Raw genomic sequence first — 26,811 nt, forward strand, 5'->3', positions numbered from 1 at the left:
AGATTACAAAATGCTGCGGTACAGAGGGAGCTGGGGGTCCTTGTACATGAAACACAAAAAGTTAGCATGCAGGTACAGCAAGTAATTAGGAAGGCAATGGAATGTTGCCCTTTATTGCAAGGGGGATGGAGTATAAAAGTAGGGAAGTCCTGCTACAACTGTACAGGGCATTGATGAGACCACACCTGGAGTACTGCGTACAGATTTGGTCTCCTTATTTAAGGAGGGATATACTTGCCTTGGAGGCAGTTCAAAGAAGGTTCACAAGGTTGATTCCTATGAAGAAAGGTTGAGCAGGTTATAAGAACATAAGAACATGGAACAGGACTAGGCCATCTAGCCCCTCGAGCCTGCTCCGCCATTCAACAAGATCATGGCTGATCTGGCCGTGGACTCAGCTCCACTTACCCGCCCGCTCCCCATAACCCTTAATTCCCTTATTGGTTAAAAATCTATCTATCTGTGACTTGAATACATTCATTGAGCTAGCCTCAACTGCTTCCACAGATTCACAACCCTCTGGGAGAAGAAATTCCTTTTCAACTCGGTTTTAAATTGGCTCCCCTGTATTTTGAGGCTGTGCCCCCTAGTTCTAGTCTCCCCAACCAGTGGAAACAACCTTTCTGCCTCTATCTTGTCTATCCCTTTCATTATTTTAAATGTTTCTATAAGATCACCCCTCATCCTTCTGAACTCCAATGAGTAAAGACCCAGTCTACTCAATCTATCATCATAAGGCAACCCCCTCATCTCCGGAATCAGCCTAGTGAATTGTCTCTGTACCCACTCCAAAGCTAGTATATCCTTCCTTAAGTAAGGCGACCAAAACTGCACGCAGTACTCCAGGTGCGGCCTCACCAATACCCTATACAGTTGCAGCAGGACCTCCCTGCTTTTGTACTCCATCCCTCTCGCAATGAAGGCCAACATTCCATTCGCCTTCCTGATTACCTGCTGCACCTGCAAACTAACTTTTTGGGATTCATGCACAAGGACCCCCAGGTCCCTCTGCACCGCAGCATGTTGTAATTTCTCCCCATTCAAATAATATTCCTTTTTACTGTTTTTTTTTCCCCAAGGTGGATGACCTCACACTTTCCGACATTGTATTCCATCTGCCAAACCTTAGCCCATTCGCTTAACCTATCTAAATCTCTTTGCAGCCTCTCTGTGTCCTCTACACAACCCGCTTTCCCACTAATCTTTGTGTCATCTGAAAATTTTGTTACACTACACTCTGTCCCCTCTTCCAGGTCATCTATGTATATTGTAAACAGTTGTGGTCCCAGCACCGATCCCTGTGGCACACCACTAACCACCGATTTCCAACCCGAAAAGGACCCATTTATCCCGACTCTCTGCTTTCTATTAGCCAGCCAATTCTCTATCCATGCTAATACATTTCCTCTGACTCCACGTACCTTTATCTTCTGCAGTAACCTTTTGTGTGGCACCTTATCGAATGCCTTTTGAAAATCTAAATACACCACATCCATCGGTACACCTCTATCCACCATGTTTGTTATATCCTCAAAGAATTCCAGTAAATTAGTTAAACATGATTTCCCCTTCATGAATCCATGCTGCGTCTGCTTGATTGCACTATTCCTATCTAGATGTCCCGCTATTTCTTCCTTAATGATAGTTTCAAGTATTTTCCCCACTACAGACGTTAAACTAACCGGCCTATAGTTACCTGCCTTTTGTCTGCCCCCTTTCTTAAACAGAGGCGTTACATTAGCTGCTTTCCAATCCGCTGGTACCTCCCCAGAGTCCAGAGAATTTTGGTAGATTATAACGAATGCTATAACTTCCGCCATCTCTTTTAATACCCTGGGATGCATTTCATCAGGACCAGGGGGCTTGTCTACCTTGAGTCCCATTAGCCTGTCCAGCACTACCCCCCTAGTGATAGTGATTGTCTCAAGGTTCTCCCTTCCCACATCCCTGTGACCAGTAATTTCTTGCATGGTTTTTGTGTCTTCCACTGTGAAGACCGAAGCAAAATAATTGTTTAAGGTCTCAGCCATTTCCACATTTCCCATTATTAAATCCCCCTTCTCATCTTCTAAGGGACCAACATTTACTTTAGTCACTCTTTTCCGTTTTATATATGTGTAAAAGCTTTTACTATCCGTTTTTATGTTTTGCGCAAGTTTACCTTCGTAATCTATCTTTCCTTTCTTTATTGCTTTCTTAGTCATTCTTTGCTGTTGTTTAAAATTTTCCCAATCTTCTATTTTCCCACTAACCTTGGCCACCTTATACGCATTGGTTTTTAATTTGATACTCTCCTTTATTTCCTTGGTTATCCACGGCTGGTTATCCCTTCTCTTACCGCCCTTCTTTTTCACTGGAATATATTTTTGTTGAGCACTATGAAAGAGCTCCTTAAAAGTCCTCCACTGTTCCTCAATTGTGCCACCGTTTAGTCTGTGTTTCCAGTCTACTTTAGCCAACTCTGCCCTCATCCCACTGTAGTCCCCTTTGTTTAAGCATAGTACGCTCGTTTGAGACACTACTTCCTCACTCAATCTGTATTACAAATTCAACCATACTGTGATCACCCATTCCGAGAGGATCTTTTATTTGGAGATCCTTGGGCCTGTACTCATTGGAGTTTAGAAGACTGAGGTGATCTTATTGAAACATATAAGATTCTGAGGAGGCTTGACAGGGTAGATGCAGAGAGGATGTTTCCCCTCGTAAGGAAATCTAGAACGAGGGGGCATGGTTTCAGAATAAGGGGTTGCCCATTTAAAACAGAGAAGAGGAGGAATTTCTTCTCTGAGTGTCATGAATCTTTGGAATTCTCTACTCCAACTAGCTGTGGAGGCTGGGTCATTAAATATATTTAAGGTGGAGATAGACAGATTTTTGAACGATAAGAGAGTTGAGGGTTATGGGGAGCAGGCAGGGAAGTGGAGTTGAGGCAAAGATCAGATCAGCCATGATCTTATTGAATGGCGGAGCAGGCTCGAGGGGCCAAATGGTCTAGTCCTGCTCCTATTATGTTCTACCATTTGTTCGTGGGGTAAGTACCCTAGGTGAGGGAGTATCTAAAAATGGGCGGTCCCGAATTTCAAGGCATAACTGCAGTGTTCGTATCAGCCATGGATTCACACTTCTACCGCCCTTTGCATGAAGCCGAGTTTCCGAACTTCTCTCCTGAATGGCCTGGCTCTGATATTAAGGTTAAGTCCGCTTGTCCTAGATTTCCTCACCAGCGGAAAAAGTTTCTCTACCGTATCAATTCCTTTCAAAATCCTAAGAGCCTGAATCAAATCACCCCTTAACTTTCTATATTCCAGGGAATACACGCCTAGTTTATGTAGGCTCTCCTTATAATCTAACCTTTGGAGCTCTGGAAACATTCTAGTGAATCTGCGCTTCACTCCTTCCAAGGCCAATATATCCTTTCTAAGGTGCGGTGCCCAAAACTCTACACAGTACTCCAGATGTGGTCTAACCAGGATTTTTTCATAGTTGTAGCAAAACTTCCCTTTATATTCTAGCCCTCTAGTTATAAAGGCTAAAATTCCTGTAAACTTTGTGATTAGTTTTTGTACCTGACTACTAGATTTTAGTAATCTGTGTACATGGATCCCTAAATCTATTTGGACCTCCGCTATTCCTAGCTTTTCACCATTTAAATAATACTCAAATCTATTATTTTTTTGGTCCAAACTGGATGATCTCGCACTTACCTGCGTTGAAGTCCATTTGCCACAGTTTTGCCCATTTACTTAATCTATCAATATCTCTTTGTAATTTTATGCTCCCGTCTACACTGCCTACAATGCTGCCTATTTTTGTGCCATCCAAAAACTTGGATATCTGACTCCCTATTCTGTTATCTAAATCATTAATAAATAATTGCCCGGAATTTGTGGTCAGGATGTCGGCAAACTGGCAGCGTTCGCCATTATTCCGCCTTTGAAACTGACCACAACTTCGGGATTTGGCACATGTGCAGGCGGATCCGGAAATCCCAAAGTTGCGGTCTGTCATTGAGAGCTCAGAAACAGGCTTTGCAGAGCTGCTAATCTGTGTGACCAGCCAAATCAGGGAAACTGTCCGGCTCTTCTGCAGTAAGTACGTTGTTAAATTTCCCACTAAAAGTTAGACCCAAAGGGATTAGTTGTAACTGGGGTTTTGACAGCATTATTACTGCTAAACAAATTGTGTTATGAATGTAAACTTTACTAGTGTGTAAGACTTGCCACCAGGGGGTGCACCTGTTGGAGACCTAAGGGTCACCTGTGCACTCTGGGCAAGCAGGTATAAAAGGCAGTCTACCATGCTGCTTCCTCACTCTGGAGTTACATTAAAGAGACCAAGGTCACAACAGTTTGAGCTTACAATATACAGTCTTGTGGATTTATTCTGAACACAACAATTGGCAACAAGTAACATCACAAACTTTCACGCGGTTATGGCTGCCGTTGGTATTCTTGAAAGATTTGTTGAGGTTGATGATTGGGAAGCCTTCGTTGAGCGTCTTGACCAGTACTTTGTGGCCAATGAGCTGGATACAGAAGATACCACGGTCAAATGCAGGGTGATTCTCCTCACCGTTTGTGGGTCCACAATATATGGCCTTGTCAAAAATCTGCTAGCACCGAAGATACCAACGGACAAGACATATGCAGAGTTGTGCACGCTGGTTCGAGAACACCTCAAGCTGAAGGAGAGCATCTTAATGGCCAGGTATCGCTTTTACATGCACCATCGCTCCAAGGGCCAGAACATGGCGAGCTATGTCGCTGACCTAAGACGCTTTGCGGGACTGTGTGGATTTTTGGGGGAAATGTTGCGGGACTTTTTCGTGCTTGGAATCGGCCACGAGGTCATTCTTTGCAAACTGCTGTCTGCCGAATCCCCAGATCTGAGCAAGGCCATCACGATAGCCCAGACTTTCATGTCCACGAACGTGTCCCTGACGACTACGTGTGTGGGAAGTGTATCCGCCTCGAGCTCTTGACGGTCCGCGTTGCAGAATTGGAGCTGAAGGTGGATTCACTCTGGAGCATCCACGATGCTGAGAATGACGTGAGTATCACGTGTAGTGAGTTGGTCTTACCGCAGGAGAAGGGTCCACAGCCAGATATGGAATGGAAGACCAACAGGAAGAGCAGTGCAAGAAAGATAGTGCAGGAGTCCCCTGTGGTCATCCCCCTGCAAAACAGATACACTGCTTTGAGTACTGTTGGGGAGGATGACTCATCAGGGGAGGGCAGCAGCAGCCAAGTTCATGGCACCGTAGGTGGCTCTGCTGCAAAGGAGGGCAGGAAAAAGAGTGGGAGCGCGATAGTGATAGGGGATTCGATGGTGAGGGGAATAGATAGGCGTTTCTGCGGACGCAACCGAGACTCCAGGATGGTATGTTGCCTCCCTGGTGCAAGGGTCAAGGATGTCTCGGAGCGGGTGCAGGACATTCTGAAATGGGAGGGAGAACAGCCAGTTGTCGTGGTGCACATTGGTACCAACGACATAGGTAAAAAAAGGGATGAGGTCCTACGAAAAGAATTTAAGGAGCTAGGAGCTAAATTAAAAAGTAGGACCTCAAAAGTAGTAATCTCGGGATTGCTACCAGTGCCACGTGCTAGTCAGAGTAGGAATCGCAGGATAGCGCAGATGAATACATGGCTTGAGCAGTGGTGCAGCAGAGAGGGATTCAAATTCTTGGGGCATTGGAACCGGTTCTGGGGGAGGTGGGACCAGTACAAACCGGACGGTCTGCACCTGGGCAGGTCCGGAACCAATGTCCTAGGGGGAGTGTTTGCTAGTGCTGTTGGGGAGGAGTTAAACTAATATTGCAGGGGGATGGGAACCTATACAGGGAGACAGAGGGAGACAAAAAGGAAGCAAAAGCAAAAGACAGAAAGGAGATGAGGAAAAGTGGAGGGCAGAGAAACCCAAGGCAAAGAACAAAAAGGGCCACTGTACAGCAAAATTCTAAAAGGACAAAGGGTGTTAAAAAAACAAGCCTGAAGGCTTTGTGTCTTAATGCAAGGAGTATCCGCAATAAGGTGGATGAATTAATTGTGCAAATAGATGTTAACAAATATGATGTGATTGGGATTACGGAGACGTGGCTCCAGGATGATCAGGGCTGGGAACTCAACATCCAGGGGTATTCAACATTCAGGAAGGATAGAATAAAAGGAAAAGGAGGTGGGGTAGCATTACTGGTTAAAGAGGAGATTAATGCAATAGTTAGGAAAGACATTAGCTTGGATGATGTGGAATCTATATGGGTGGAGCTGCAGAACACTAAAGGGCAAAAATCGTTAGTGGGAGTTGTGTACAGACCTCCAAACAGTAGTAGTGATGTTGGGGAGGGCATCAAACAGGAAATTAGGAGTGCATGCAATAAAGGTGCAGCAGTTATAATGGGTGACTTTAATATACACATAGATTGGGCTAGCCAAACTGGAAGCAATACGGTGGAGGAGGATTTCCTGGAATGCATAAGGGATGGTTTTCTAGACCAATATGTCGAGGAACCAACTAGGGGGGAGGCCATCTTAGACTGGGTGTTGTGTAATGAGAGAGGATTAATTAGCAATCTCATTGTGCGAGGCCCCTTGGGGAAGAGTGACCATAATATGGTGGAATTCTGCATTAGGATGGAGAATGAAACAGTTAATTCAGAGACCATGGTCCAGAACTTAAAGAAGGGTAACTTTGAAGGTATGAGGCATGAATTGGCTAAGATAGATTGGCTAATGATACTTAAGGGGTTGACTGTGGATGGGCAATGGCAGACATTTAGAGAACGCATGGATGAATTACAACAATTGTACATTCCTGTCTGGCGTAAAAATAAAAAAGGGAAGGTGGCTCAACCGTGGCTATCTAGGGAAATCAGGGATAGTATTAAAGCCAAGGAAGTGGCATACAAATTGGCCAGAAATAGCAGCGAACCTGAGGACTGGGAGAAATTTAGAACTCAGCAGAGGAGGACAAAGGGTTTGATTAGGGCAGGGAAAATGGAGTACGAGAAGAAGCTTGCAGGGAACATTAAGGCGGATTGCAAAAGTTTCTATAGGTATGTAAAGAGAAAGAGGTTAGTAAAAACAAACGTAGGTCCCCTGCAGTCAGAATCAGGGGAAGTCATAACGGGGAACAAAGAAATGGCAGACCAATTGAACAAGTACTTTGGTTCAGTATTCACTAAGGAGGACACAAACAACCTTCCGGATATAAAAGTGGTCAGAGGGTCTATTAAAGAGGAGGAACTGAGGGAAATCTTTATTAGTCGGGAAATTGTGTTGGGGAAATTGATGGGATTGAAGGCCGATAAATCCCCAGGGCCTGATGGACTGCATCCCAGAGTACTTAAGGAGGTGGCCTTGGAAATAGCGGATGCATTGACAGTCATTTTCCAACATTCCATTGACTCTGGATCAGTTCCTATCGAGTGGAGGGTAGCCAATGTAACCCCACTTTTTAAAAAAGGAGGGAGAGAGAAAGCAGGGAATTATAGACCGGTCAGCCTGACCTCAGTAGTGGGTAAAATGATGGAATCAATTATTAAGGATGTCATAGCAGCGCATTTGGAAAATGGTGACATGATAGGTCCAAGTCAGCATGGATTTGTAAAAGGGAGATCATGCTTGACAAATCTTCTGGAATTTTTTGAGGATGTTTCCAATAAAGTGGACAAAGGAGTACCAGTTGATGTGGTATATTTGGACTTTCAGAAGGCTTTCGACAAGGTCCCACACAGGAGATTAATGTGCAAAGTTAAAGCACATGGGATTGGGGGTAGTGTGCTGACGTGGATTGAGAACTGGTTGTCAGACAGGAAGCAAAGAGTAGGAGTAAATGGGTACTTTTCGGAATGGCAGGCAGTGACTAGTGGGGTACCGCAGGGTTCTGTGCTGGGGCCCCAGCTGTTTACATTATACATTAATGATTTAGACGAAGGGATTAAATGTAGTATCTCCAAATTTGCGGATGACACTAAGTTGGGTGGCAGTGTGAGCTGCGAGGAGGATGCTATGAGGCTACAGAGTGACTTGGATAGGTTAGGTGAGTGGGCAAATGCGTGGCAGATGAAGTATAATGTGGATAAATGTGAGGTTATCCACTTTGGTGGTAAAAACAGAGAGACAGACTATTATCTGAATGGTGACAGATTAGGAAAAGGGAAGGTGCAACGAGACCTGGGTGTCATGGTACATCAGTCATTGAAGGTTGGCATGCAGGTACAGCAGGCGGTTAAGAAAGCAAATGGCATGTTGGCCTTCATAGCGAGGGGATTTGAGTACAGGGGCAGGGAGGTGTTGCTACAGTTGTACAGGGCCTTGGTGAGGCCACACCTGGAGTATTGTGTACAGTTTTGGTCTCCTAACTTGAGGAAGGACATACTTGCTGTTGAGGGAGTGCAGCGAAGATTCACCAGACTGATTCCCGGGATGGTGGGACTGACCTATCAAGAAAGACTGAATCAACTGGGCTTGTATTCACTGGAGTTCAGAAGAGTGAGAGGGGACCTCATAGAAACGTTTAAAATTCTGACGGGTTTGGACAGGTTGGATGCAGGAAGAATGTTCCCAATGTTGGGGAAGTCCAGAACCAGGGGTCACAGTCTAAGGATAAGGGGTAAGCCATTTAGGACCGAGATAAGGAGAAACTTCTTCACCCAGAGAGTGGTGAACCTGTGGAATTCTCTACCACAGGAAGTAGTTGAGGCCAATTCACTAAATATATTCAAAAGGGAGTTAGATGAAGTCCTTAGTACTCGGGGGATCAAGGGGTATGGCGTGAAAGCGGGAAGTGGGTACTGAAGTTTCATGTTCAGCCATGAACTCGTTGAATGGCGGTGCAGGCTAGAAGGGCTGAATGGCCTGCTCCTGCACCTATTTTCTATGTTTCTATGTTTCTATAACACTAAACAGGTATCTTAGCAGCATCGAAGCTCACCGGCAAGTACTGTGCATAAAATAATGCCTTCAGCAGTCAGAATTGTACATGGCAGGGCCTACACGCTTGCAGAGGCCAGACCTAGGATGACTCAAGAATCCGCTGTGGGGCATGAATGTGAATCCATTAACACCATGTTGGCACTGCAGGGGCAATAATAGAGCCCATCAATATCGATTCAAGCATTACGTGTGCAAGGGCTGTGGAACAATGGGGCACCTCCAGCGAATGTACAAACGTACTGTGACTCACCATGTGGCAGGGTCGGCAAAAGATGACTGATCTGGCGCGGATCACACTGAACAAGTAAGAGAGGCAACTCAACCCGAGGCTGAAGAGGAAGTGTATGGGGTACACACCTTCACTACCAAAAGCCCTCCAATAATGTTGAAAGTCAAATTAAATGGCATTTCAGTTTCCGTGGAATTGGACATGGGGGGGGCGAGTCAGTCAATTATGAACCAGAAGGCTTTTGAGAAACTGTGGGGCAACAAGGCACAAAGGCCAAAACTAAGCCCGATTCACACAAAGCTGCGCACTTACACCAAAGAGCTCATACCAGTCATTGGCAGTGAAGGCATTGTACGATGGAACTGTGTATGATTTATCATTATGGATTGTACCAGGCGATTGCCCAACGCTGTTCGGCAGAAGCTGGCTAGGAAAGATCCGATGGAACTGGGACGACATCAAAGCACTGTCTTCAGTGGATGACGCCTCGTGCACCCAAGTGCTAAACGTTTACACGGGACATTATTTGAGCCAGGCTTTGGCAACTTCACAGTGCCAAAGTGCAGATCCATCTAGTCCCTGATGCACGGCTCACAAGGCCCGAGCGGTTCCATATATGATGCGAGAGAAAGTAGAGATCGAACTGGACAGACTTCAACAAGAGGGAATTATATTGCCAGTCGAGTTCAACGAATGGGCCAGTCCAATTGTTCCGGTGTTGAAAAGCGATATGATGGTCAGAATCTGCGGGGACTACAAGGTAACGATCAACCGAGTCTCGTTACAGGACCAGTACCCATACCCAAAGTGGATGACTTGTTCGCAATGCTAATGGGGGAAATCGTTCACCAAGCTGGATCTAACCTCTGCTTACATGACACAGGAGCTGGCTGAACCTTCAAAAAAATTGACATGCATCAACGCGCACGAAGGACTGTTCATATACCACAGATGCCCTTTTGGGATTCGCTCGGCTGCGGCCATCTTCCAGAGGAACATGGAGAGTCTGCTGAAATCGGTTCCGCGCACTGTGGTGTTTCAAGCCGACATCCTGATCACTGGTCGCAACACCACCGAACACTTGCACAACCTGGAAGAGGTTCTAACGCGACTGGACAGAGTGGGACTCGGGCTGAAACGTTCAAGTGTGTTTTCCTGGCACCAGAGGTCGAATTTTTGGGGAGAAAGATTGCGGCGGACGGCATCAAACCCATGGACTCCAAGACGGAGGCCTTCAAGAATACACCCAGACCGCAGAATATGATGGAGCTGCATTCGTTCTTGGGACTCCTCAACTATTTTGGTAACTTTCTACTGGGGTTGTGCACTTTGCTGGAACCGTTGCATTTATTGCTACGCAAGGGTGACGACTGGGTTTGGGGTAAATCTCAAGGGACAGCCTTTAATAAGGACAGAAACCTGCTATGTTCTAACAAGTTACTTGTATGTCCCGTGTAAACGTTTAGTAATAGCTTGTGATGCATCTTCGTACGGGGTCGGTTGTGTGTTACAGCAAGCCAATGTGTCGGGCAAACCGCAACCGGTTGCATTTGCGTCCAGAAGCTTATCTAAGGGTGAAAGAGCCAACAGTATGGTTGAGAAAGAAGCATTAGCATGCGTATATGGGGTTAGGAAAATGCACCAATACCTATTTGGACTCCGGTTCAAGCTCGAAACTGACCACAAACCGTTCATTTCGCTGTTCTCAGAAAGCAAAAGTATCAACACCAATGCTTCGTCCCGCATCCAAAGATGGGCACTAACGTTATCTGCTTATGATTATATAATCCGCCACAGACCAGGCACTGAAAACTGTGCTGATGCCCTCAGTCGGCTACCATTGCCCACCACCGGGATGGAAATGGCGCAACCCGCAGACTTCTTGTAATGGATATTTTTGAGAGCGAGGGGTCACCCGTCACGGCTTGCCAGATCAGGACCTGGAGTAGCCAGGACCCTGTGCTATCACTAGTAAAAAGCTGCGTCCTTAATGGGAGCTGGTCGGCTGTTCCCGGGGAAATGCAAGACGAAATTAAGCCGTTCCACCGACGCAAGGATGAAATGTCCATCCATTCGGATTGTCTCCTATGGGGGAATCGCGTGGTTTTGCCAAAAAAAAGGCAGGGAAACGTTTATACGTGACCTACAGAGTACCCACCCAAGCATAGTCATGATGAAGGCTATCGCCAGGTCGCATGTTTGGTGGCCCGGTATTGACTCGGAATTGGAGTCATGCGTACACTTGCTCATAGTTGAGCAATGCACCAAGGGAGGTCCCACTGAGTCTGTGGTCCTGGCCCTCCAAACCGTGGTCCAGTGTCCACGTAGATTTCACTGGCCCCTTTCTGGGAAAGATGTTCCTAGTAGCAGTGGACGCTTACTCTAAATGGATTGAATGTATAATAATGTCATCATGTACGACCGCTGCCTCCGGGCCATATTCGCCACCCGTGGTTTGCCCGATGCCCTTGTTAGTGACAATGGACCATGTTTCACCAGCTCGGAATTCAACAAGTTCATGACCCGCAATGGCATCAAGCACGTCAGGTCTGCCCCGTTTAAGTCCATATCCAATAGTCAAGCGGAATGGGCAGTCCAAACTATCAAGCAGAGCTTGAAACGCGTGACGGACGGTTCCCTGCAGATCCGGTTATCTCGGGTTCTGCTCAGCTACCAGTCGCGACCCCAGTCACTTACTGGGGCTCCCCCTGCAGAATTGTTAATGTAGAGAGCACTCAAAACCATGCTCTCCTTAGTCCACCCGGATCTCAATTACCACGTAGAAACCCAGCGTCACCGGCATAATGTGTACCATGATCGTGCGGCTGTATCGCGTGACATTGAGGTTAATGACCCGGTGTTTGTTCTTAATTATGGTCATGGTCCCAAATGGATTGCTGGCATTATTTTAGCCAAGGAGGGGAACAGAGTGTTTGTTGTCAAACTTCTGAATGGACAAATGTGCAGAAAGCACTTGGGTCAGATCAAACTGCAATTCACTGACAACCAAGAACAGTTTGAAGAGGACATTACCATCATTAATCCACCTACACACACCCAACCAACAATCAACCTCGCTGTCAACCACGAGGATGAACCCACCATGCCCGACAGTCCGATCAGACCAGCCGCGCTACAGTGCAGCAATGATCCGACCAACTCACGCATACCAGGACTTCAACTCAGGCGATCAACCCGGGAACGTAGAGCCCCGGATCACCTCAACTTGTACCTAAGACTTTGGGGGGAGTGATGTTATGTATGTAATCTTTACTATTGTGCCACCAGGGGGCGCACCTATTGGAGACTCAAGGGTCACCTGCACACCCTGGGCAGCAGTCTACCATGCTGCTTCCTTACTCTGGAGTTACATTAAAGAGACCAAGGTCACAACAGTTTGAGCTTACAATATACAGTCTTGTGGAGTTATTCTGAACACAACAAATTGTAAGGTCCTGGCAAAACTAATTTTAATTTTCTGTAGTGTGAAATTCGCCCATTTTAATAATTGTGAACATTTTAAAGAAAAATGTTAGTTTTTTTACTTTTTATTTAAAGTTTGTCCATCTTTATTTTAGATTTGCCTTTTCCCCATGAGAGAGCCCCGATCTTTGTTTTGCGCTCTAACATTTTTTAAACATTTAGAATTTTAAGAACTTACTCACTTCACTGTTCCCTGTCTGTGAGTGTCATGTATCTTACATTATTACATATAACTGTATGCTATACATGACTGTAATAAGATATGACCTGTAACGACCAGCATACCTTACCACCAGGGATGCACTTGCAAAAGACAGGTATATAAGGTGCAGGTCCAGAGTGACCTTGACTTCACTACATGCCTTGTGTGAATCTGTACTGAGGGGACAGGACTTTACAGTGAGAACTCTGCATTTTGATTGGTTACTTTGACAGCCTGTTGATGACACAGCAGTTTGCACAAAGGGATTCCAACTATATTTCGTTGACTTAAATTGAAGGTCGGAAAACCCGAAGTTCTTGACACTCGGATTGCGAGATCCTTGTGCAAACATACTTCGGGGCCAGCACCGAATGCCTTCGCTTTGCCGCTAACTGCAAATTCCAGGCCATAATGAATAGTTGAGGCTCCAGCACAGATCCTTGTGGGACACCACTAGTCACTTCCTTCCAATTCTCGTACATACCCATTATCCCTACTCTTTGTCTTTTATCACCTACCCAATCACCTAACCAGACCAATAATTTGCCTTCAATTCCACGAGCTTTAATTTTAGCCTTTGCGGAACCTTCTTGAATGCCTTCTGGAAGTCTAAATAAACTATATCCATAGACATTACTACTTTAATTACTTGCTCAAAAAAATCATTTAGGTTCATTAGATGTGACCTACCCTTTACAAATCCATGTTGGCTGTCTCTAATCAGCTCTCATTTCTCTAAATGCTCAGTCACTCAATCCTTAATTATAGATTCCAATAACTTCTCCACAATAGAAGTTAGATTAACAGGTCTACAATTTCCTGGTTTCTCTCACCTTTCATAAATAATAGAATTACATTTGCAATTTTCCAATCTAGAGGGATAATTCCTGAATCAGATGATGCATCTGCAATTTCCTCACCTACTTCCATTAAAATCCTGGGGTGGAAACCATCAGGTCCTGGGGATTTGTCAGTGTTTAATGTAATGCCATTGTTCTTTCTAATAGTGGAAGCCAGGCACGTTGTCCACAGGGAGAGGGAAAATTAGAAGCAGATTCACTGTGGACCATTCTTGCATAAGTGTTAAGATCCCCTTGAGTACTTTTTTTGCAGCCAGTTCAAAGTGTTATTGATGGATGGCTAGGAGAATATATCATTATAGAATCATATAGTATAACTGGAGGCCATTCAACCCATCGTGCCTGTGCTGGCTCTTTGAAAGAGCTATCCAATTAGTCTGATTTCCCCAGCCCTTTCCCCATAACCCTGCAAATTTTTCCCCTTCAACTATTTATCCAATTCCCTTTTGAACGTTACGATTGAATCTGCTTCCACCACCCTTTCAGGCAGTGCATTCCAGATCACAACAACTCGGTGTGTAAAGAAAATTCTCCTCATCTCTTGTGTATGCATGCCTGTTTACTGTGTGATGTCTGTAACACTGTTATGCAACACTGAATGTACCCTTACACTGTACACACCTTGTCTGTACACCAGAGGGTGCTGCTGCTGGAGACCTAAGGGTTAACTGCACACGGCAGGTAACCCAGTATAAAAAGGAACACACAGCTTGTTGTCTGCACTCAGGAGCTGCAAATAAAGGACTGCAGGGCTACACAGTTTAAGTATCATACCCTGCCTCGTGGAGTCATTACTAAGGGTGCCTACATACACAACTGGCGATGGGAATATGAGATTACGAACCACACACTCAGCATGTCGAATCTCAGCATCTTTCAGCAATTTACTGATGGGGAAGATTGGGACACTTAAGGAGACTGGCTGCACTGTGTGACTTTGGCGACCACATAAATGAAGCACTAAGGGACTCTAAACCGACGAGAGCAGTGCACCGCATTGATGCTTCTGAGGGCAGAAATGCTGCTCTGAGTCCCGCAAACCTGAGTCCGCTACATGGGGCAAACCGGCTAGCCCCATGCTGGCGCTGTGGACGAAACCACAGGGCCCACCAGCGCCGCTACAAAGACTATGCATGCAAAGAGAAAAGGCACCTTCAAAGGATGTGTAGAAAAAGCTGTACTCACCGTGTCTCTGATTTGTTGGCTGATCAACGGGGCTCCGACACAGAGGAAGATGAAGTAGCTCAACCCCTGGAAAAAGAGTATGGAACTCATACCTGCTCCACCGAAAGTTCTCCATGGACAATGAAAGTAGACGTCGACGGTCCCAGTTTCTATGGAGAGCGACACAGGGGCGAGCCAGTCTGTGATGAGCCAAGCGACTGTTGAAGAACTTTGGATGAATCCCGCCAATCGACCACAACGGCATCCTGTCCAAGCGAAGCTGCTCCCAGGCCTCCGGGCTCCGGCAATCGGCCTCGAACATGGATCCATTGCTGCATCCGGAGGTTCCACTATCCAGATCGACTACCCACAGCATCCCGGCGAAATCTCCAAGACCGAGGATCCAAACTCCACTTTCCGAGCTGAGGCAGCACTCCGAGGTGAACGGCGTCGAAAGAAATGGATTCCCGATGTCCAGGGTCAAACCTGTGGAATGAAAGAGCACCACAGCCTACCTGCAGGAAAGCCAGAAAATGGCAGCCGCAGCACAAGGAGAAAAACTTGTAATCAAAATGGCCGCGGCCATACCACAAGTGAGCATGGAGGAGCATCACGTGTCACCGAGCGGCCAATTGGATTTGAAGGCTCCCTTAAAGGTGACCGGTAACCAAAGAAATTTAAAGGGGAAGTTTCAACTATTTGAATACACGGACTCTAAAGCTAAAGATGCGATTAAAGGGTGCAAGTATGAAAATGTATGCAATGTAACAATGAATTGTGATGCTGGTTTAACTAATGTGACTAATGAGATGAATGCAGGTGTCAGTAAGGTTAAGAACAAGTTCATTATGCTAAACAATAATGATAGAGAATGTGAAATGCCTAATGTCTGTTGAAACCAGGACACCCAAAAGTGATGCTAATGCTAGAATGTATAATGCAGGCTCGACTGTGTGATCAGAGCCAAGGTGTCATGTATACCGGTAGGACACTGCCAAAGGACATTGGGTTCTACAGGGACCATGCAGATGCCAATGGAATCCCCCTGTGGGAGACCCCCAGGTCCAGGCAGGCTACCTGACCATGTAGCCTGGACCTTTGAAATGAATGTGATGCCCCTTGCAGGCCACACACACAGCCAGTGGGAGCAGACCCACTACAGGGACAAGTGGTCAATGGGCACCACCAATGGCAATCTGCACCAGACCAGCCCTACAACCCCTGGCCATCAGGGCCATCACCAGGAGCATGAGGCCAATTCCCTCCAGCTCCCCTGGCAAACCCTGGGATGACTTGACCCTCATCCCAATTGGTGGACAAGGAGCCCACCCAGTCTTGTGGCCCTGCACACCACCCACTGCTGCCGTGGCTACCCCCCCCAAGGGATCCCACAACAGGAACACCCACATAGTCTGTGTGTGAGGGAGGGGAAATGTACAAGGCCAGCCTCAAGCACAGGGGTCACACCTGGCAACCACACAATCCTCAAACCCTCACCACAACCTCCCATAGCCCACCACTAATCACCTCCCCTGGACATGACGACAAGGATATGAAAAATGCTTAGAGGGGAAGTGTTGTTGTGTATGCATGCCTGTTTACTGTGTGATGTCTGTAACACTGTTATGCAACACTGAATGTACCCTTACACTGTATACACCTTGTCTGTACACTAGAGGGTGCTGCTGCTGGAGACCTAAGGGTTACCTGCACACGGCAGGTAACCCAGTATAAAAAGGAACACACAGCTTGTTGTCTGCACTCAGGTCTACACAGTTTAAGTATCATACCCTGCCTCGTGGAGTCATTATTAAAGGTGCCTACATACACAACAATCTCGCCTCTTTTTTTTGCCAATTACCATAAATCTGTGTCCTCTGGTTACTGACCCTTCTGCTGCTGGAAACCGTTTCTCCTTATTTACTCTATCAAAACCCTTCATGATTTTGAACATCTCTATCAAATCACCCCTTAACCCTCTCTGTTCTAAGGAGAATGCCCGAGCTTCTCTAGTCTCTCCATGTAACTAAAGTCCCACATCACTGTACCATTCTAAATAAATATCTTTTGCACCCTCTCTAAGGCCTTGACATCCTTCCTAAGGTGTGGTGCCCAGAATTGGACGCACTGCTCCAGCTGAGGCCTCACCAGTGATTTATAAAGGTTTAGCATAACCTCCTTACTTTTATACTCTATGCCTCTTTATAAAGCCAAGGATCCACGTATGATTTTTTTTAAACAGTCTTCCCAACTTGTCCTGCCACCTTCAAAGACTTGTGTACGTACACCCCGAGGTCTCCCTGTTCCGGCATCCCCTTTTAAATTGTACCATTTAGTTTATATTGCCTCTACTCATTGTTCCTACCAAAAGGCATCATTTCACACTACTCGGCATTAAATTGCAATTTGCCTGCCCATTTCACCAGCCTGTCTATGTCCTCCTGAAGTCTATTACTATTATCCTCACTGTTTACTACATTTCCGAGTTTCATGTCCTCTGCAAACTTTGAAATTATGCCCTATTTACCCAAGTCATTAATATACATCAAAAAGAGCAGTGGTCCTAATACTGACCCCTGGGGAACAATACTGTAGACGTCCCTCCAGTCTGAAAAACAACTGTTCACCACTATTCTCTGCTTTCTGTCTATTAACCAATTTCATACCAAGCAGCCACTGCCTCTTTAATCCCATGGGCTTCAATTTTGCTAACCTCTCATATGTGGTATTTAATCTAGCTCCTTTTGAAAGTCCACATAACTCGGCCGCACTACCTTAATCAGCCCTCTCTCTTACTTCATAAAAGAACTCAGTCAAGTTAGTCAAAAACTTATTTGCCTTCAACAAATCCTTGCTGGTTCTCATATGACCGTCGTCTTTCAGCTACAAACAATGCACACCAGACCGTGGAAGGGGAGAATATAGGGCAATAGTTTCATCTCTTCATTATTTTTATTGAAAGAGAAAATGAGTATAAAGTAGTGCAATGTACATTTTCACTAAAATTAGTGGAATATAGACTGCAGAGTTTTGGTTTTGTTTATTTACACACACGCACAACTCTTTGTTGTTTTTCAGATTGCTCACAACCCCTGGGAATGGAGAATCGAAATATTACAGATGATCAGATAACTGCTTCATCCTTCCTGATGTCATATTGGTGGGGTTCTTGGCAACCATCACGCGCACGTCTGGACCTGCGTGGAAATAATGCGTGGCAATCAAATGTATGCAGGAAATAGAGCATCAATTGTTTATCTGCCTGATCACTAAATGACTAATTTATATTAAAATGATCTCATCCAAGTAATAAGTTAACACATTTTGATAATACTAAGGACTCAACTTTAGATTTGTTATGTATGTAACTTTGAATACTTACCACCAGAGGGCATGACTGTTGGAGTCCTAATGGTCACCTGCACACACACCTGCAGGGCCAGTATAAAAGGTTGGCTGCCATGTTGTTTAGGCACTCTGGAGTTGTAATAAAGAAGACTAAAGTCACACTAAGTTTAGCTCACAGTACTCAGCCTCGTGGAGTTCTTCTATACACCACAAGATTTATGTTATGTTTATTAATAAATGTTAGTATCTAATATTCAATGCTGAGCATCAGCACAAATCTTATATCATCTGTACAGTGGGGTCATCTGTCTTACTGCTTATGATGAGTTGGAGATGTTGTTTTATATTATTGGCCCACTAATCTTCGACAGTAACTATCCCTCTAGCTCCCAGCAGAAAAAAAGGCCACAGATGTCTCCTTCCCCTTTTATAGGTTTCTCCTCGTGGGGACGAAATTATGTTTTGCATGTTTCCAGGGTCCAAAACGGGCAAAGTCGAATTCTGCAGCACAACATAGTTGTGAAGGTCACTACAGCATAAATCTTTTACACAACCATATCCTTCCAAGCTATCCTTGGTAATGTGTCATGTCATATCAGTCAGTCTTCACTCCACTGATGCATAAAACCACTGACGTAAGCATTGTTTGCCAGTTCAAACACTTTCATTTATTTCACATTGGATGGCACAAACACAAAGGAGTGGGGAATGGTGTTCAGGAGGGAAGAGTATACAGGGGAGAGACACAAACTTAATGTCATTATACAGGTATAGATAACACAAGTAATGTTAATATAAAGTGTAAAACAATTACCTAAATTTCAGTGTTCTGCCATGTCACTAAAGTATCCCTAAAAAAAACTGTGTGTCCTTTTTTTGAACCAGAAACAAAATCTAAACCAATGGCTTCAGGTTAACTTTCTGAAGAAAATGAAGATAAGTGGCATTATTACGCAAGGGGCCAAGTCCTTCACCACTGCAATGTTTGTGCAAACCTATGCTGTGCATTTTAGCAATAATGGAGAAATATGGCTACCATATACAGATCAGCCAAATGTGGATGAAAAGGTAGGAACATAACTTGTTGAATGTGGTGAGGAAAAGATAAGAATGTTATGTCTGTTTTGTCAGTGCTGGTGTGACATTACGTAGAAATATATAGAAGTTACAACACAGAAACAGGCCATTCAGCCCAACCAGTCCTTGTTGGTGTTTACCTTCCACTTGAGCAAATAACCCAAACCATGTTTATCTACCATGTTCCCATATCCCTTCATCCCATTTTTCTTCAACCACCTATCCAATCTAATCTTGAATGCTGACATTGTTTCTGCCTCAAACACTAAGCCTGGAAGTGAATTCCATAGCCTCACAATTCTCTATGTAAAGAAGTTTACCTTGCTCTCTGTTTTATATCTCTTACATTTAACCTTGCATCTATAGCTCCTCATTCTAGATATCTCAACTACTAGAAACAGTCTGCTTCTGTCTCTCTATCCTTTTATCATTTTAAATACTTCTGTCATATTTCTTTCTGTTTATTTCCTCATACCAGGCAGCATCCGAGTGAATCTGCATTATATCCTCTATAAAGCCTCAATATCTTTGTTAATGAGCAACAGGAGAGCCTGTTACAAACAGCTGGTCTCTGTAACATAAAATATGTATAAATCGGATAAAGCTTTAATGCGTTGTTTTAATAAAAAATAAACATTTCACAATAAATCTGCATGATTGTCTACAATTAGTTTAGAAAGTTCAATACGTAAACGTACATTTGCATTAATCTGTGATGTCATATATATTTCCAAGTTAAACGGCATGTTTAAACTCATTGTACCCAAACATGCATTTCCTCTTTAAATAGCTTTTATTTAAGATCATAGGAACAGAAGTAAGCCCCCCCCCCCCGCCCCCCCCACCACCACCACTCCAGAGGCTGCTCCCCATTCAATCAGATCATGGCTGATCTGTACCTTAACACCATTTTAAAAAATTAATTCTTGGTAGCATTTATCTATGTGGAATGCAGAATATTTTTGTATTTAAAGGGCTGAAGTGTAAATCACATACATCAGGTAAGTGCACTTTTGTAGATCATTGGTGATAACCAGATCTGTTCGGCTGTAAAGCTACTTATGATCAAATAGGCTCACAAATGAAAATTGGCTACTTGGAACAAGTTGCTGGAGAGTTGCCAGTCTGTGCATGTGAAACTATATCTGAATATGAATTAGCACCTTCTGCAGAAAATAAAATGAGTAATTTTAAAAGAAATATGGAGGAATTATTTTGCTTATTGTCAAGGGAAAAGAGCAATAAAAATAGTTTGTACCTATCCTGAACATCGACTAAGCAATGGGGCAAGCTGGATGGAATCATCCTATAATTTATATTTTCTTAGAATTGTTGTCCCATCAGGGAAAAGAAGCACTCTCTTGACCTTGCATTTTTTTAAATTAGTAAGTGGGGGTATAGTGATCCCTAATGCAGACTTGTCAGTGCTCTTGGCCAAAGACCTTGTGGTGAGTTTTTATAAAAATATTGTCTGAGGTATATGATGCAACAGACCCTGTTGCCAATTACTGCACGTTGGTGGAATTGTTAATCCTAGTGCCTCTTCAAAAAGATGAATAGAATATTTATTATTTTACATATGGCCAGAATTATTTTTATACCACATAGAACTTATTGTGTTTGTTAAAATAACACTAATTTCTTCGTTCATTATGCTTTAATATCACTTTTCCCTCTAGTAAATCATATCATCTTCATTTTCTCCATGGTAACCTGCATAATTCAATTTGAAAAAGCATATTAAAAGGAAAAATGAATATTGTATTCTTTAAGCTATATCAATACCAATTTGCAAAGAATAAACTTTATTAGTAACATTTTTCAATATTTTACCGAAGCAATAGGTTGCTCATTTACAATTAAATTATTAGAAAGAATCCTAAATTGGATCATCGCACCACACTCGAACACTGATATTGGAGGTTGGTGTAGGCCCTGAGACACTCTTGCAGTGGCTGGAGGACCAATGTGCTTTTCATTTCTGCTTTGTATTCAGCCAATACTGGGTTAGGAAATGAATGGCACCACATCATCATCCAGGAATGAGAAAGATGACAATCACCAGTGTCGGTGTTGGTTGAGTCCATGGCTGCTGATGGTCAAATAGTATCTTAAAATCCTCATTTGGTCTGAAAGGTTGGGTCTTATCCAAGGAAAAGGAAAAACACCCAGTTAAATATTTCTCCAAAGAGCTCAGTGTTTTGGAAATAAAACTGAATGCAAGAGCCTCAAGTATAGGATGAGGGTAGCCTGTCCACTTGTGTAAGAATACTTCAACAAAACTGAATTTTTTATTGATATTGTCTTTAATTTAGATATTCATAGGAAACACTGATGATAATAGACACAAGAAAAACTACATCAATCCACCCATTTCTGCCAAATATATCCGAATTATTCCGAAAAGTTGGAACAAGGGCATTGCACTTCGACTGGAATTCATTGGATGTGATTTTTGAATGAAGGTCTTTTCAAGGGCATTCGCAGAAGAAAGGAGAACCCTTTGTAAAAAGACAAAAAAATACTTTTCTAATTAAAATCATCAATGCATTTTTACAGGGGACACAACATAGAGTGGATGAAGTAATGCTGATTTGAAGAATCAGGTTACATTTTATTACTAGTTATTTTGGTTTGGATAAATTTATAAAACATTACAATATAATTCAGCATCAAAACACAGCTGATGTTGGTTGGATCTAAATCGTATATTACATAGTTGGTTTTGCCAAAAGATTTTTTTAATAGTTACGTAAAATGCATCAATGTATAGTACTTTAGAATTTGTCTGTAGATATTTTAAAGTACAGGTTTTCTTTCTACTATTGTTTGGAGTTTATCAATATTAACAGTAGATAGAAGAGAAAGGAGTGGTTATAGGGTTAGGGAGAGAAGAATGAGATAGGAGAGGAGAGGAGAGAAGGGAGGCAGTGGGAGTGTCGACAATATCATCTCAGCAGGGGAGCGGGTAATATAGTGTGTTGATTATTTTTGTATTGTACAAAGACAAATTGTATTAATTGAATTAAGTGAGTCTGATTATAACTTCTGTATGTACACTTGCTGTGAAATAAAGAAGCTTAACAATTCGTATTTGTCCTCATCTCACCAAATATTTACCTCCAAGGAGATTGAAGAACATGTGAAAGACATTAATATCTAGTTCAGATCAGAAGGGGATACTATTATTACACTCCCGGGCTATGTTATCGTATAGTTAGTATGGGCACCATCTAAACATGAGACACTCGGTCTGTTAATGGAACTAGCACCGCCGTGCCGGAGAAAATGTCTAAAGCAAGACCCGAAACCTAAATATATAAGGCAAGACTTAGAGCGTACTGTGAAACGATGCTGCTAATCTGTACATTTCTATTATTAAACACATCCTATTCCATATAACAGTGTCTGAGGGAGGTGTGGGTGAAATATGTCGAAAACCAATATTATCCAGTGGTACGCGTGGGTCTTCACACTGTGGTGCACTGTCTTTAGAAGTATACATTTTCAAAATCGAATCCTGAGTTACTTAGTTTTCACAAAAATCGTTCGTTTAGGAATTACATCGCCTACAGTTCACAACCCTAAACTTTAAAGCGAGCCGAACGCGCATAATGTGCTTTAGATCTTAAGCATCTTTATGGAGGGGGGGGGAGCTATGAGGAGACTTTTGTTCAAAGTACTGACCCTTTTACATGCATATAGATCTTGCAATCCTCAAGTGCATTTTTAAAGTGAAAGCAAGTCTTCCTCGATTCCGAGGGACTGCCTATGATGATAATGGTGCACTAATACAACGTCGCACGTCCTTGTCGACAGCCAGGAGGAAACACTACAGTGTTATTACACTTGGTGCACGAAGTGGTGCCACTGAGATAAAGGACAGCAGCACACAGCCCAGCCTCTCAAACTGCATCACCTCCTCCAGTCACGGCGCGTTGTGATGACATTCGGCCGCACCTCCCAATTCCGCTCTGCTATTTGCTATTTAAAGAGCAGGCGGAGCGGTCCGTCTTTTCGGTTCAGTTGCCGGGGGTTGCAGAGTTTGCGCGCAGGTCTTGTGTGTGTTTTTAAGTGGGTTTGAAGTAATGTTAGAATTAATGTTTTTACAATAGGCGTGCACTCTGGTGTAAGTTGCCTTTTTTAAAACGCTCGGGGCGCTAGTGGCTATTCCGGGAGAGACTGAGCCCGGTGGGTTTTCCCGGGAGAGAGGCCGAGCCCGGAGCCGCCACACTGCAATGGGCAGCGCCTTTGAGGCCCCCCACACCGGCTGGCTCTGCCCCACCGCCGTGCTCTGTGTCTGCGGCTTCTTCTCCAATGTCCGCCCCTCGGAACCTTTCCTCACTCCCTATCTTTTGGGACCCGACAAGAACCTGACGGAGCAGCAGGTGAGTGAGAAACATGTGAGGATGCAGGCCCGCAATTGCCGTGTGATGCCCCAGTGCTCTGCTGTTGAAATGTATCCTGCTGGTCTGTACAGAGCGTGCACTGGTGTTAAAGCTGCACTCGCCAACATTCGTGCCGTCAGTTACTTCTCAACTTAAAAGAGGATATGCAGCCTTCAGTGTTTCTGTTGTGACTGCCAGGGATGTTTTTTTGTTTTGTATTTCCAATATCTTTAAGTTCAACACTGGACTTCTGAGTCCCTGGAGATCTTTGCTGCACTATCCAAGGTCGTGTTGGCGGGACACGGTGCAGCGTTGTTTTCAAAGTGTTACTGGAAGGTCACACATCTCGATAGGAGGAACTGCCGAATACTAAATACTGGAAGGTCATGAGTATGAGTCAGCAAAAAGGACGTCAGATCCAAGCGCCCTTTGAACGGCGCATCCTCCTAACATGACAAAATGATGTCTTTCCCCTCCCTACGGTTGTTGCATATTGTTACATTCAACTATAGATTATTTAGAAAAAATTTAAATTACGTAAGATGTACTTTTTTATGTACTTCATTTGGAAAGTAAATGCCCTCACCATGTTACATTGTTCTCGTTCAAAAACTGCCCAGTAGTCAGGTAGTAGAAATTGAAACTTGGCAGGCAGCGCTGTAAAATAGGAATGTCCTGGCCGAGTCCGGGCAACTTAGTCTGACTTGTTTTTATATTTAATTGCAGCTTTGTCTTGTTTTGAAGTTTGTAAAACTGGTGATTTGAAAAATGCTGTTTCTGGCATGGTTGCCTCACTGGTGGATAAATCCTCCAAATAGACACCAAGATCTGTTTGGATCAGCAATTTAAGATGTATGCAAACTAATAGACACACAATGTTATGCCGGAGTCCTGGGTGTCTCTATGTCATAGAATGATACAACACAGAAAGCCATTCGGCCAAATGTGCCTGCGCTGTCTCTTTGGTCGAGCTATCCAATTAATCCCACTCCCCTGCTCTTTCCCCATAGCTGTGATTTTTTTTTCCCCTCTGACCCACAAATGCAAAAAGCTTGGATGCCCTTGCTCTAAACAACAGTGGTGTGCTGTGACATTGCAATGAGAAAACAAAGATTGCATCACTGGTGTACTGTGAAGTTTTCCAATCTTCTCTGGCTACAGGTATGATGCTGGAGGACTGCTATCGTTCCGTTGTTTACATAGAAAATAAGTGCAGGAGCAGGCCATTCGACCCTTCGAGCTTGCACCGCCATTCAATATGATTATGGCTGATCATGCAACTTCAGTACCCCACTGATCTCCTTAGCTTTAAGGGCCACATCTAACTCCCTCTTGAATATATCCAACGAACTGGACTCAACAACTTTCTGTGGTAGAGAATTCCACAGGATCATCACTCTTTTTGGATGAAAAGGTTTCTCCTCATCTAGGTCCTATATGGCTTACCCCTTATCTTTAGACTGTGACCCCTGGTTCTGGACTTCCCTAACATCAGGAACATTCTTCCTGCATCTAACCTGTCCAGTCCAGTCCAGTCAGAATTTTATATGTTTCTATGAGGTCCCCTCTCATTCTTCTAAATTCCAGTGAATATAAGCCTAGTCGATCTAGTCTTTCTTCATATGTCAGTCCTACCATCCTGGGAATCAGTCTGGTGAACCTTCGCTGCACTCGCTCAATAGCAAGCAGGTCCTTCCTCAGATTAGGAGACCAAAACTGCACACAATACTCAAGGTATGATCTCACCAAGGCCCTGTACAACTGCAGTAAAAGTTAAGTCATGGCAGGAGAGCACAGACACGTGTCATGCTCCTGTGCTATGTGGAAGCGTCCCTGACGACCACATGTGGGGGAAGTGTATCCTGCTCCAGATCCTGACAGACCGCATTGCGGCACTGGAGCTGTGGGTGGATTCACTCTAGAGCATCCGCGATGCTGAGGATGCCATGAATAGCACATTTAGTGAGTTGATCATACCGCAGGTAAAGGTTACACAGACAGATAGGGAATGGATGATCAACAGGAAGAGCAGTGGAAGGAAGGTAGTGCAGAGGTCCCCAGCTATCATCCCCCTCCAAAACAGATACACCACCTTGGGTGCTGGTGGGGGTGGGGGGGGGGAGGAGGAGGGGAGATGACTCATCAGGGGAAGGCAGCAGCAGCCAAGTCCATGGCACTATGCACAGGAGGGCGGGAAAAAGAGTGGGAGAGCTATAGGGGTAGGGGATTCTATTGTAAGGGGAATAGATAAACGTTTCTGCGGCCGCAATCGAGGCTCCAGGATGATATGTTGCCTTCCTGGTGCATGGGTAAAGAACATTTTGAAGGGGGAGGGTGAACAGCCAGTTGTCGTGGTGCATATGGATACCAACGATATAGGTAAAAAAACGGGATGAGGTCCTACAAGATGAATTTAGGGAGCTAGGAGTTAAATTTAAAAAGTAGGACCTCAAAGGTAGTAGTCTCAGGATTGCTACCAGTGCCACATGCTAGTCAGAGTAGGAATCGCAGGATATCTCCAATGAATACGTGGCTTAAGGAGTGGTGCACAAGGGAGGGATTCAAATTCCTGGGACATTGGAACCGGTTCTGGGGGAGGTGGGATCAGTACAAACTGGATGGTCTGCACCTGGGCATGACTGGAACCAATGTCCTAGGGGGGAGTGTTTGCTAGTGCTGTTGGGGAGGGGTTAAACTAATATGGCAGGGGGATGGAAACCTATGCAGGGGAGACAGAGGGAAATAGAATGAGGGCAGAAGCAAAAGAGAGAAAGAAGAAAAGTAAAAGTGGAGGGCAGAGAAACCCAAGGCAAAAATCAAAAAGTGCCACATTGCAGCAAAATTCTAAAAGGGCAAAGTATGTTAAAAAGACAAGCCTGAATACTCAATGCAAGGAGTATTCGTAATAAGGTGGACGAATTAACTGCACACGCAGCAGTTAATGAATAAGATATAATTGGCATCACGGAGACATGGCTCCAGGGTAACCAAGGCTGGGAACTCAACATCCAGGGGTATTCAACATTCAGGAAGGATAGACAAAGGAAAAAGAGTTGGGGTAGCGTCGCTGGTTAAAGAGGAATTTAACGCAGTAGTAAGGAAGGAATTAGCTTGGATGATGTGG

The 26,811-nt window shown here is 44.3% G+C and overlaps 2 protein-coding genes across 3 annotated transcripts in view; both read left to right on the forward strand.

The window, feature by feature from the left end:
* The window catches only part of f5 (coagulation factor V), a 166,967-nt gene extending 145,019 nt beyond the window's left edge, over positions 1–21,948 (forward strand). Inside the window, exons 23-25 of the mRNA XM_070893456.1 lie at positions 17,953–18,101; positions 19,108–19,290; positions 21,615–21,948. Coding sequence (XP_070749557.1) covers positions 17,953–18,101; positions 19,108–19,290; positions 21,615–21,758 — 476 coding nt within the window. The 3' untranslated portion in view covers positions 21,759–21,948. The remainder of the gene's footprint in view (positions 1–17,952; positions 18,102–19,107; positions 19,291–21,614) is intronic.
* Positions 21,949–23,335: 1,387 nt separating this feature from the next.
* The window catches only part of LOC139276050 (thiamine transporter 1-like), a 36,657-nt gene continuing 33,181 nt past the window's right edge, over positions 23,336–26,811 (forward strand). For both annotated transcript variants that reach the window (XM_070893457.1, XM_070893458.1), the window contains exon 1: positions 23,336–23,687. In XM_070893457.1, coding sequence (XP_070749558.1) covers positions 23,538–23,687 — 150 coding nt within the window. In that variant the 5' untranslated portion in view covers positions 23,336–23,537. The remainder of the gene's footprint in view (positions 23,688–26,811) is intronic.

The sequence above is a fragment of the Pristiophorus japonicus genome, chromosome 11 (genome assembly GCF_044704955.1).
Source record: "Pristiophorus japonicus isolate sPriJap1 chromosome 11, sPriJap1.hap1, whole genome shotgun sequence".
Lineage (NCBI taxonomy): Eukaryota > Metazoa > Chordata > Chondrichthyes > Pristiophoridae > Pristiophorus > Pristiophorus japonicus.